The sequence below is a fragment of the Haliotis cracherodii genome, unplaced genomic scaffold (genome assembly GCF_022045235.1).
Source record: "Haliotis cracherodii isolate W230 unplaced genomic scaffold, xgHalCrac1.p SCAF_5, whole genome shotgun sequence".
Classification (NCBI taxonomy): domain Eukaryota; kingdom Metazoa; phylum Mollusca; class Gastropoda; order Lepetellida; family Haliotidae; genus Haliotis; species Haliotis cracherodii.
This window is the reverse complement of record NW_027266308.1, coordinates 54091159-54103702: the sequence shown is the minus strand read 5'-3', so window position 1 is coordinate 54103702 and position 12544 is coordinate 54091159. Positions and strand designations below refer to the sequence as shown.

The following is a 12544-nucleotide window of genomic DNA, read 5'->3' as shown; positions in this document are numbered from 1 at the left end:
AAGATTAATAAGATTGTTCTAGAAGTTGGTCGGGGGCGTTTATTGGATCAGTGTACTTAATAAGTCAAATATGGTTATATCATAGTTGAGATGGTCAGCATAATATGGATTTATCAGCCTGTGTAAGTAGTATCATCAAGGCTTAGTTTCAGATATGACCAGAAGACTTCAATCTTTTTCTGTTTTCTTTTTTCATTTTCTCTGGGTATTTCACACATGAAGGGTTAGTGATGTTTTGACATTTTGATCGCAGTTAATCTTGGTGTCTCTCTTTTCATTTTGCATCTCTGTAGTACAAAAATAACATAATAAGATAACATTATTGTATCATTTGTGCTTAACCTTAAAACATTATGAGAACTTATGTTATGGCAAGCACTTTCTATCTGTAGGACAGTTATGTTAACAATTTCAGCTTCTCTCTGAAACCACATGTGAAACTTTGCTTGGATGGTGGCAGCCGTTGTGTCATTAAAACATGCTTCAAACTGTCTGATTTCAGTTTGGACTACTGTCATGGCAGCCATTTTAAATGTTTCTGTGTTTCTAGGCAATTCGTCTGTAACATTAATGGAATCATGGACCCTAAATATAGATTAAGTGTCCATGATGGAATATTGCTGAAAAGGACGTACATAATGCACAACTACTTGCGAACTCTTTCTGTTTAGCCACATGGTTCTGATATTTCATTTTGAGCTGCAGTGTAGTTCTTTGACAGTGTACCTTGCTTTTGTATGCTGTAGTCACCATGGTCTCAACCTAGTCTCTCAATTTTTTCGGTGAAAAAGAGATCCTGTGGTCAGCAGCTACTTGTGTATGTACAAAAACACAGGACGAGGAAATATTAAGACAAGGAAGTCCCAAGCCTTCTTGACCCACAACGAATCAATCCAAACTTTATACATGTATTTATTTTGCATCTGTGAGTCTGCGAAATGGATGTGTAAGACAGAATGTCAACAAAGGTTAAGATGGGCAGTTTCAATCTACCACATTGTGTTCTTTTTTATTAATTGTTATTTTTCATATCAATATTATTTATTGTCCCCATTTCATAAGTTGTGTCATATGCAAACTCAGTATTTTCAAAGTTAAATATTCAAATTGATTTTTCTCTGTAATCAATTTTATATACAGTAAGTTCTCCCAGTTCACATTATATTGCCTGTAATATGTTGATGTCTGCAAAGTGAAGATGAGTCTCTGCTTTATGCTCTGATTAATTTATTTAATTATGAATTTAAGATTTCTTGAATGAAGATTCATAATGTAGATCGAGATCCAAGGTAGGATTGTGGTGGAATCAAGATCTAAAGCACATTTCCTATTTACGGTAGATATTACCATGGCATTGTGATATATATGATTAATTTGAGTAAAGAAGTCCTATTTGTAGTGAATATCAATGTTCAAGCACTGGAAATATGACTGACACTTAGGAAAGTGAATGATGCCCAAGGCCAAAGGCCAAAGGCAGTAAAGCTACAATATAGGAACCACGCTGACGAAACAGGTAGCATTCCTTGATCATGCTGATCACATTACCTAAGCATGTTATTAAGATTTCTGCCACAAATGAGACTTCTGCTCAAGATTATATCCACCATTGATTGTAGTCCTGTCAATAAAAGAAACAGTGTCCTTGTTATGATGAAAATGTGACGGTTTACAGTTGGTGTCCAGTCAACAGGTATTTTTTTTACCTGGCCATGTTTGCACCTCTGTAGAATTATGTTCATGCCATCATAAATATTTTTTTTATTTCTACATATTTTGTACAGTTTATTTTGTAATGTGATTAAATTACATTCTATGTAAAGTATGTCATTTTTTTTCTGTGTGTTTCCAAAATGTGTTCGAACAGGCTGTATACCTATGGATTAGGTGAGTGAATATTCAATATACATGTTACAGCCAGAAGATTTGTTGTGTAACGCCTCAGACAGCAATATTTCGGTCAAAAGAATCAGGTCTGTACCAGACAATCCAGTGACTGACATTGCAAATGACATGCATCAACCAAGTCAGCAAGCCTGATCCCGTTAGTCACCTCTTACGACAAGAATGGGTTGCTGAACACCTCTACCCAGATCTTCACAGGTATACAGCCTCAAGAAGACAGTCTGAACCAGACAAAACCATCAATTAAGTAAAATTGTTTGGAGAGAGAGAGAGAGCGAGCTATTGATTGAGATTCACATCGCAGTAAGCAACAGCTCCCTAACTTGAATACCATGCTGCAGCTCTCCAGTCAGAGCCCTGGAAAATAACTTAAGTCCATATTTTGTCACAAGATTGAGGCCCAAGATCACTTTCACGGTACCGGGCCAGTGTAAAGCATCCTTCCACACAACACAACTTTGCGGGAGACTCCCGCAATTTGATGAAATCTCCCACTCTCCCGCAAGATGGACTATTTCTCCCACAAAACAGAATTCTTCATTATTTAAAAAAAACGCCTCCATTGTCCCGTGAGTAAAAACAATGAACGGGAAGTTTGTGTCCCGATCTGTCCGGTAGGCTGGCTCCCGGATTAGGGACCCTTATCACAGCCACCCGCAGGGGGACCCAGATCGGCCTTTGTCCAGTAATCAACTGGTAATTAAATTCATATGGTGAACGATTGAACAATGTAAACTGTTAAGAAAACTCGGGTAGTCCTGAAGGATTGAACTTGAAATGAAAAATCAGCCAAGTATTCATCACTTCATGAAATGAACTGTTGTCTTCATGTTCTTAGCGTCTTTATTCTTCCATAATTTAAGAACGTAGATACATATCACAGGGCCACGGATAGCCATACTATTACTGACTGTACTGATTGCATTTTTTAATGTAATCAGTACAGTCAGTGATAGTATGGCTATCCGTGGCCCTGTGATACATATGGTCGGTCCATTTATACATGACTTTATTGGTTATCAGATTTGTCAGAAACTTTGTTAAAACATCGACATACCTCAAAGATATGTCATTGAACTCTTGGAAATGAAAACAAAATATGTCCTGCAAGCACCGTCTTCAGAAACAACACTATGCGTGATTGATTGATTAGGTAGATCTAGTCGAAATATCAATGAGTTACACGATCAGGCTTCCTCAGAGCTAGGGTTTCAAAGTCAAAGTTTATAGTGAAACTTATAAATTTCCTTTTGACTGACATCGTGACTTGTGTGCACAGAAAATATCAAAACAGAACATTATCAAATTTCGCGAGAATGTATCATGTGATTATTTTACACGATTTGATTGGCTAATAGTTTGCTTGCGTCTCAGATCTGCAATCTAATTTGCATACAACAGTACTAGTCAACCAATGAGATTAATACCCGTCAAGGTCAGAAAGGTCAACAACGACGAGACTCATTTCATTCATAAATTGTAGTAAAACTTAAAAGTACTTCCAAATATGGCATACATTTCTTGGAATGGAATAACGTGAACATTTCTAGGAAATTTAAGAAGCGAAGTAATGGGACTGTCAACAGACTACCGCAGACAGAAAAAAACCAGTATATCTTATTGAAATTAAGGGCGATGATGTTATGTCAGGATAAATGCATTTGATATTTCTTTGGCGAATTTTGTAACCAACATCGCGCCAAATACTCAGAAAACCTGCATCGTAACGAAGCCTGACAACTGGTCAGATTGAACACGTCGTCAACTGGTCAAGCTACCGATTGTGAAATTTCAATATCTGTTTGCGTTTATCTGAGATGATCTTTGAAGGAAAGTTATATGGGTAGATTGTGCTGGGTTCATTTTTGGAGGAGGAAAATGCAAATGGAAATTAAGCAAGCTGTAAGTATAAGAAACTTATTGATTATTTATTGTTTCAAAATATTTGGTTTTCTTTGTAACATTATTAAAAATAAAAGTTGGAAATTATCTTATTTTCACTATCTTAAAAATCTCCCCCTTTGGAGGCAAATCTACCCCATTTTGAAGTCAAATCTCCCACATTGTCATGATGAGGGGTTGACAGGTCTGATCAGCTAAAGCTGAGAGTTATTCTCCATAGACTGTCAGTGCATTAATGGGGATACATCCAATATATGGCTTCATGCAACAACCAGCAAGTAATGGATGACAGTTCTCGTCTTGAATTTCCGCTGTTGTTGCATTAAGTGTTTAAGAGGTCGCCTTCTGCCTAAGCAATTTCCGCTGATCTGTCCCTCTTTGGGACTCACGTGAGTATAATTTCCACAAGGGATTTGATTACATAGCAACACCAGAGTAAAATGACAAACTGACAGAAAATCTTGTAAATATGTGATAGGTTGCACTCATGTCAGGGTGAAGGAACTAGGATGTTCCAACACAGGATCCTTTTTTCTCATACAGCCCTATGGCTGTTTAAAGCATCATAAAACCATGCCCAAACTCATGGTGTGAGTATTATAGTGACATAGTACTGCTCTATGTATAATAGAGAACTTTTAAAACAAGATTTATGCATATTGCTGTTGGTAAAAAAAAGTAACAATTCAACAACATTCTACAAAAGTAGCTTTATTTTATTTGGAATAGAATCGCTACCTCTATTTCCTCTAAAATACAAGTAGATACATACTGGACATCCAGATTGGTCATCTTCTGCTCTGTACAGACATGTATAAGAGTAGATATCACAGATACATGAGTGCACAACAGGAATAAAAGCACTTGACAAAGACATACACAAGTAAAAATTCATAACTTTTCAAACAAACAAAATCACATCTTATTTATTAACATGCAGTTAATCATGTCATAACTAACATGAAATATGTGTTACACTGAACTGCTCCATACCTCAAGTTACCTAAACCACACAATTTTAAAATCCATAAACAACCAAATATTCAAAATACAGGATTTGTACATTACATACATGTTCTCTAAACCTATAGCTTTGTGCTGAGTAGGGATAAAACGGTGAATAACTTTTTACACTTCTCACATTGATAAGACGAGGAATGTTAGTTTTGCATGTCAACATTTCTAATCTACATCTATATGGCTGAGGAGCAAACAGTGTGTACACAGTGAGGTAGGTAGATCTTGTCATCCGCAGATACTGACCACACAAAACAATTAGTTACCACACAAGGCCTTATCAATATCTCAAGTAGTCTGTTACAATGGCACCTATTAACACATGGCCACATACGTTTTTCAACAGGAAGAACAGAATTCCACAGGCAATATGGCAAGTTTTTTTCAAGATAACAATTGTCTGATGAGAAAGATGGACCAGGAAGTGTTATAAAACTATTATAAAAGGCACTGTTTTATTTTAGTGCATATACAGGAAAACTAATTTCCAACATATAACATATATTTTATGAGACATAGTAGCTATTTACAGTGACCGTGTTAACTAGACATTGTTGACTTACAACAATATGGACGGATTGTAAAACACACATAATGACATCAATAGGGGTAATAAATACAAAAATAAATAGTTTTCTTTGAATAAAATTACTTTAGCCATTTTCTGCAGAATATGCTGTGAATATTGAACTAAACAAAAAACTAACCAAAGAATATGCAGCAAAGTAGTTGGAATGTGTTAATTTAGATTCTTTCAGGCTGGCATACCTATAGGCAGGTATAGCAAACATATTCATCACTGTTATTTCTAATTTATTTTTCCTTTGACTTTGCTTTAGATTTATACAATAGTTATAACAGTAAACATGTCACTCATCATCCATCTCTGTAGACTTGAGGGCAGTGTCATCAAAACTATCATCATCGTAGTTGTCCCCATCCACGACTTGACTGTGAGTCACTGAACTGCGACTGTGAGTCGCCGAACTGCGACTGTGAAGGAAGTCTTCGTCCAGCCCAACACTTCTTAAAGTGTTGGAGAATTTCTTCTCTGCTGCTTTTCTAGCGTTTACCTGCAACACACCTACAATTTAGTATGCATGCAAGAGTTGACAAGTGAGAGATTAGGATGTATGGATACACTTTGTCGTTATATGATACATATCTAGTTAGTACTGTTGAAAAATGATGATACACAATGTGATACATGTCATGAAATCAAAACAAAATTGCATTGCTAGGCAAAATATGCCATCATGAAAATGAATAAAAGAATTCAGACCGAAACATATTTATCATCGATTTAATTTATGAAAAAGTGGTTAGTGGCCTATTGTACATACAATTTTACGACAACCTCTGATATACACATATATGAAAAAACTAAAAGTGATTTGATTTTCTAAGCAAGCAATTTATTTTGTGCTTGTTTCTATAAACCTGAAAACAAATGCCATGCCCACTAATGTTTCCAGACTGGCTGATTATAGAGTTGGTGGGGCTTGTGTTGGATTATTGCGCTGGATGATGTCTCTCAATTCAAATTGTTCTCTAAACTGTTATTTTTTGGGTCTTAATGATTAAATAAGCAGTCTATAAATTATTGACATATTTTATAAGAACTGACTTCAATATGGTTTTTCTTTTATGAAGTCATACATGGAATACCAACTATTCTGACTTACACAGTGCTCACACCAGTGTTATGTTCATACCTCCATAAACGCAAACACATATAGTCAAGTCCTGTTAATCCGACATCGATGGTTGCATATAATCATATCGGATTAACAAGTACGTCGGATAAACGAAATTTAGTAGTATCAACGTTCGTGATAAAAAATTGGCAACTACACAATCGATAAGGATTCAAACACGTAATAAAAAATATAAAATATATTCATATTGTTATGTTACATTGTTGGCGGAATGTGTTTTCTAATCATGCAACCTCTAAAGTTAAACACAAAACAACTGTTACGGACTGTATGACCGATTCAAAATTCTTTAAAAAGCATACTCTGGAATGGAAGTCACAACTTTGAAACTGGAACCCAAAGCTTAATAAAGCTGCTTTCTAAGTGGCTAACGTCGACTCTCTGTTGGTCATTTCATTGGTAGGTCATAGTTCACGAAAGGATGTTCTGAAGTGACCTGTAATAGGATGTCCTCGTCGATAGCGAGAACTTGTATCTGATTTTAATAAGATTGAGGTAATCTAAGCATGTGAATTATCCTGTTTTCTTTATTTAAAGCATTAATTGTTTATTGTTAAGCAAGTTTATCTCTGCAGCCGTTGTATTATGCAGCTACCAACCGATTCGTCTCGCATCTAAACACGGGCTGTGTACTTGCGGGCACATGACCACTGAGTACGTTGATCACTGTGTCGGATTAACAGACTGTTTAATGAGTGATTTCGGTAATTCGTTGCAAATTAGGTGTGTCGGAGTCGGAGTCGGAGTGCGAGACTGGCGTGTCATTGGATTAATACACACAAATCTAATAAAGTAATATCATTGCACAAACCTTACAGAAAACTCATATTCCGTTATTCGAATGTGAGTGTGAAAATATCTGTATAAACTTCATGAGAGCAGTGATAGAAATGATCACTAGCCCTCTCGTCTGAAACAGCTTTGCTAATGTTAAAGGTAACCTTAGGGCTGGGATGATTTCAAACTTTTCAGGGATGTTCCTATATGTTATCACTATTCGGCCAAGTAGACTTTCTAGGTTAATTCCTTTCCCTGTGAGAGTATCAATAAGAGTGCCATTAACTAAGCATAGCCATAAAAAACTATTTATTCTCTCATTTTCATGGAATGGATGAGAAGTGTTTTGTATTTAGTGACAAAAATAAGCAAACAACAAGGAAAACTTAACTACATTTCAAGGCTAACAAAAACAGTAGTACAGGGCCGAAATATATGGTACACATTCTCTGAATCAGCACAAAATCAAACCAAAAGCATGATGGTCCTTATTAAGCAATCATTAAATCAAATCAAAGTTTTAGCCCCTCTTACAGACAGTAAGGCAAGGAAGGACCTAGTTTATTTTTGGATTTCCTGGAGTTTAATCTTTAAATATACACACCTGTGACTGACGTTCAAACAACAATGGTCTTTGCTGTACTTTCTCCTGAATTTTCTGCAGCTCTCGATCATATTCCTCTTGACGAGATCTCTCCTCCTCTCTGAAATACCATTGTTCTGAGGTTATGGATAATTCTTCTATTACCCGTAACAAAGGTACACACAAGTCAAATGAATTGGACCAAACTGTCTACCTATACAACATGTACAATTCCTTGCTCAGTAAATCATTATAAATCACACTAAACTCTTGACACACAAAACAAACATCTATCTTATCATTAAATCAGTCGGTATACAACATGTACAATTCCTTGCTCAGTAAATCATTATAAATCACACTAAACTCTTGACACACAAAACAAACATCTATCTTATCATTAAATCAGTCAAGCAGGTACTCTCTCAGTCTGGGACATAAACCAAGTCCGAAGCCTGTGGCTAGTGAAATATCTTTTGGTCTGATAAGATGACAATGCCAAAATTATCGAGTATGAGCTTCAAAATCGAAAATGGCGGCAATGTTGGACATATACTTGCTCACATTTTTTCAACCGTAACAAATTTTAAGGGAAAATACCACTGTCAGTTTGCAAGCTTGAACATGGATCAAGAGTTCTATTATGACAGTTTATTACAAGTTCTGAGCCTAGTCAAGTAGTAGCATACACATAACTAAATTATTGTGAGTTTTAATTATGTTTTAACACAGTCCCATTGCAGTTCAATACACTTGTCCCATCTCTTGTCCTACCACGTTATCTCGTTTTGTATGTTACACATAAGAATACAAATAACCTAAATATACCCTGCTCAAAACTTCCAGATTTACTTGTCGTACTTTGAGCATAGAAGAACCTATGTTAGAAATTATGGTCCATGGTCCCATTGCACAGAGAGATATTAGCACGTAGACATTTTACCTCCCATACTTTAACACTGACTCACGGCAGTCCTAGAGCTAATATTGCTGCGCAAAGAGGCTCTTGAGGTTTGTTATTATTGTTATGAAAGAACCAGCAACATCTTTAACATCAGGGTAATGACAAGGACTCTTGACCTGAATTCTTTAACTTGAAAACTGAACCATTTTGAAATCACTGTGCCTTATCCTATCGTACCTGATTCTCTTCAGCCTATCACTGACTGTTTCACGTCGGCCTCTTGCACTATCTACAGAAGATCTTTCTGAGATTGTCTTCCTAATTCTCATCCCTCGTATTCTTCTTCTTCTCTCTTCTTCCAACTCTTCTTGTTCTTGCTGTGTCAGCTTCTGTCGATGATCTCTGTAAACAAGCATGAGATAAGCATAATCTCAAACTGGCAAAGCCAAATAGCTATCTCAATCATTGTCATGCCTCAAATAGATCATTGCCAAGTTGGCGGATCATGTAAAGAAACCAGGCAATTCAAGGGAATGTGCAAAATAAATTTATTCTAACCAAACAGCAGAGTCTACTAACATTCATAACAACAATCATGGGGATAGTGTTAAAGACCAGGGTCTGTGCCACAAAGCGATCAACTTAGTGTGTAACTATGTTGAAGAATGGGAGTTACAATATTCTTAACACTAAGATCGCTTTGTGGAACGGGGCCCTATTAGAATGTAGACACGTGAGTTAGAATGTCACACTGTATTAGCAATATTTCAGCTCTTTATCAAATGTACTTACCTAGTAACACTTTCTCTTAGCTGACTGCTGTGGGTCGTCTTTGCAGGAATGGAATCCAAAGACGTAGACAGAATCCCTGAGGAAATTAAATCAGATTTTGCAGTTATCAGCAAAATGTATCACATTAAAGATGAATGTTTGATGTACTGTTACCATGGTTACGACTGTACAGCATGCACTACAGCAGCAGCAGCTAAATATCTTGAAATGAAAGTTCAGCCCTTATCATAATGATCCTGTTTCTTTCACAATAACAATTTTTCAACTTGCACAAACATGGCCTTATTTTAAGTTATTGATAATGCCCTATAATAAAAAATTTATGAATGAAGGCAGTGGAGAAAACTGATAACCTTAGTATTGTGGTAAGCCATCACCAGACAGCATTTAACCAGAATCTCGTCTGATATATGACAATAAATTGCGGAATGGTTCCAAAAGATCAAGAGAAAGCATACATATAAGTTAACGATCACTGAGGGGTACTATTGTATTGTACCCAGTCAACATTTCATTATATCCACGCCATTTACATGTTTGTTTGTTGTTTAACCCTGCACTCAGCAATATTCCAGCTATATGATGGCAGTCTATAAATAATCAAGTCTGGACCAAACAATCCAGTGATTGATAGCATGAGCATCTATCTACACCATTGACTATTGCCATCGATTTACAGCAAGCATGGGTTGCTGAAGACCTATTCTACCCCGGATCTTCACGGGTCTGATGTATATGTACACATGAATGGTTATGGTTGTTTGCGGTTTCATGTATCCAGCTCAAACAAATTGTACCCAGGTATCAGCAATTACGCTATGGCAAATCAAAGCAATATGTTGTTACAGCAGGCAGGATTATTGTTTGTTGCCTCACTCAGCAATATTCTAATTTCCAGCCATTTGACAGCAGTACATCCAACAGCAGGGAAACCAGGGAACAAAAGGAAATTTCAATTCAAGGTACACTTCGAGAGTCAGGAAAAGAAGCGAGGACATGTAGATACATGTATACTGAAACATACCCTGGGTACAAAACAATGATAGACTGTAACACAGGTTGAGAAGTATCCCATCAGCTGTACTAAATTCACCATTCTTCACATTTTTAGATGGGCCATGGTATTCCAAACCTGAATTAAATTATCAAATTCATACACTCTTGTTCTGCAACCCACATTATCATTGATTGGTCATCAAATACAATACCTGCAGATCTTGGAGTCATGCGTCCAGATCTATATGGCCACCTGTTCTCTCTCCGCAACTCTTCATCCCTCTCGATTTCCCTGAGAATCCTCTCTTTTCTGGATGGGATTCGCTCAGTTTCCAAATCAAATGGTTTCATAACAGTTGCATCTCTCTGTCGTTTCCGTCTGGCTAGCTCCCTCTGGAACTGGTTAAATAGAGCATCATAATCGGGTACGTAGCGGTTGATTTTAGGTTTAAAATGTCGCCTCTTAGATTTCAAGGCCTTTGCTTTCAGCTTTTCCTCCTTCATCATTTGTCTAGCTGCCATGTTTGGAGGTAGAGCCGATTCCCGCAGCAATTCCTCTGACCTCATCTGGATGCGAATTCTCCTGTATTCTTCCTCTTCCATTAACTTTTCATTCACAGTGTTATCATAGAGATACTCTGGGACTGGTTTGGCCTTGAAAACAGGCTTCTCCTTTACTGGTTTGACTACAGGTGCTGGAGTGGGTTTGCACTTCTTTTTTTCTTCCTCTCGAGTCATGAAGTTAAATGGTTTCTCTTGAGATTTCAGCATTTCTGTGCAATATTCTCTCACATATCTGCGTCGTGCTTCGTTCTTCTCCTGTATCTCATCATACAGCGGAAGGTAGATGTGGGCCGGAGCAGGAGATGCTTTGAACTTTTTCTGACATTCTGCCTCATCCTGTTTCTCTCTTTCTAATCGCTTCAGTTCTACCTCAATTTGTGCTGAAGTTTTCTTTTTTTCTTTTATTTCATCTCTTAATGTCATTTTAAAAGGCTGTGGTATGGTAAGCCTATGTCTCCAGTTATCTTCAGGCCTGTTACTTTTCTTTTGTTTCACAAGAGATGCAGAGGAATGTCTTCTCTCCCTTGTCACATAATCCTCAATGGAAAAATTGTCCCACATGTCGTCAATCCTACTGAGAGCAGCTGACAATTCTTCAGATGATTTATTCTGTGATTTCTCCAGAAGTTCCTCATTGCCACTTTCATATGCTGATTGCTGTTGATCTTCTTGCCAGTCATCTCCATCCAAACTTCTTGAGTAATGTCTCCCTGCTGCAGGAGCTGAACTTGGCCGTTCTTTAAAAACTCGGGATCTTACAGGGAGGGTTTGAGACATGACTGCTCCCTGTCGTAATGCGTGTTTAACCAATGGGGATATGGGAGGTTTCTTAGTCATATCTCTTACTTGATCTATGTGGTGTGAATGAGAAAATCCAGCGAAGGCCTGAGAATCTTCTGAATCTGAGACATGTCCATTCACGGTCTGCCGGACTTCATTCCGGTGGAAGATGTCATCAACTGCATCTTGTGTTGTCAAACCTTGTTCCCTCGACAATTTCTGTCGGTACATTTCCTCACATCTCTGAAGGGTTTTCTTCTGTTCTTCCTTTAGTGTCAAGAGTCTGTCATAAAATTCGTCGTCAGACAGTAATTGCAAGTGCGAAGCAACATCATCCAATGGGACGTTGGCGAGTATGTGTCCGACATTGCCGCCGTTTCGATTTTGAAGCTCATACTCGTTAATTTCGGCATTGTCAACATTTTCATGATACCTGTAATAGGCCTCTGGTCGATTATCATAAGTTGACGAGAGTCCTGAATCAGGATTAACAGGTGGTTTGATGCAAGAATTGGTTAAGACCGACAGCCCATGGCTTGTTGCCATTGTTGCCATGTTAAACTGAACTATGCAAACGAGCTATGTTGACCCGCAGCAAATTTGCAT

General features: G+C 37.4%; 1 protein-coding gene across 1 annotated transcript; it reads right to left on the bottom strand.

Moving 5' to 3' along the window:
• Nucleotides 1-4562: 4562 nt before the first annotated feature.
• On the bottom strand, nucleotides 4563-12493 carry LOC139442281 (protein FAM161A-like). Its single transcript, XM_071223072.1, has 5 exons — nucleotides 10807-12493; nucleotides 9599-9674; nucleotides 9044-9208; nucleotides 7924-8023; nucleotides 4563-5897 (listed from the first exon to the last, which is right to left on the bottom strand). The coding sequence occupies exons 1-5, from the start codon at nucleotides 12491-12493 to the stop codon at nucleotides 5694-5696; spliced, it is 2232 nt and encodes a 743-aa protein (XP_071079173.1). The 3' UTR covers nucleotides 4563-5693.
• Nucleotides 12494-12544: the final 51 nt, after the last annotated feature.

Bases quoted from the DNA above. Each gene is read 5' to 3' on its own strand.
- LOC139442281 (XM_071223072.1), bottom strand. From the start codon at position 12,493: ATGGCAACAATGGCAACAAGCCATGGGCTGTCGGTCTTAACCAATTCT. The intron at 9,675-10,806 runs GTATTGTATTTG...TAATTTCCTCAG, and splicing joins CATGACTCCAAGATCTGCAG to GGATTCTGTCTACGTCTTTG. The intron at 9,209-9,598 runs GTAAGTACATTT...GCTTGTTTACAG, and splicing joins CTAAGAGAAAGTGTTACTAG to AGATCATCGACAGAAGCTGA.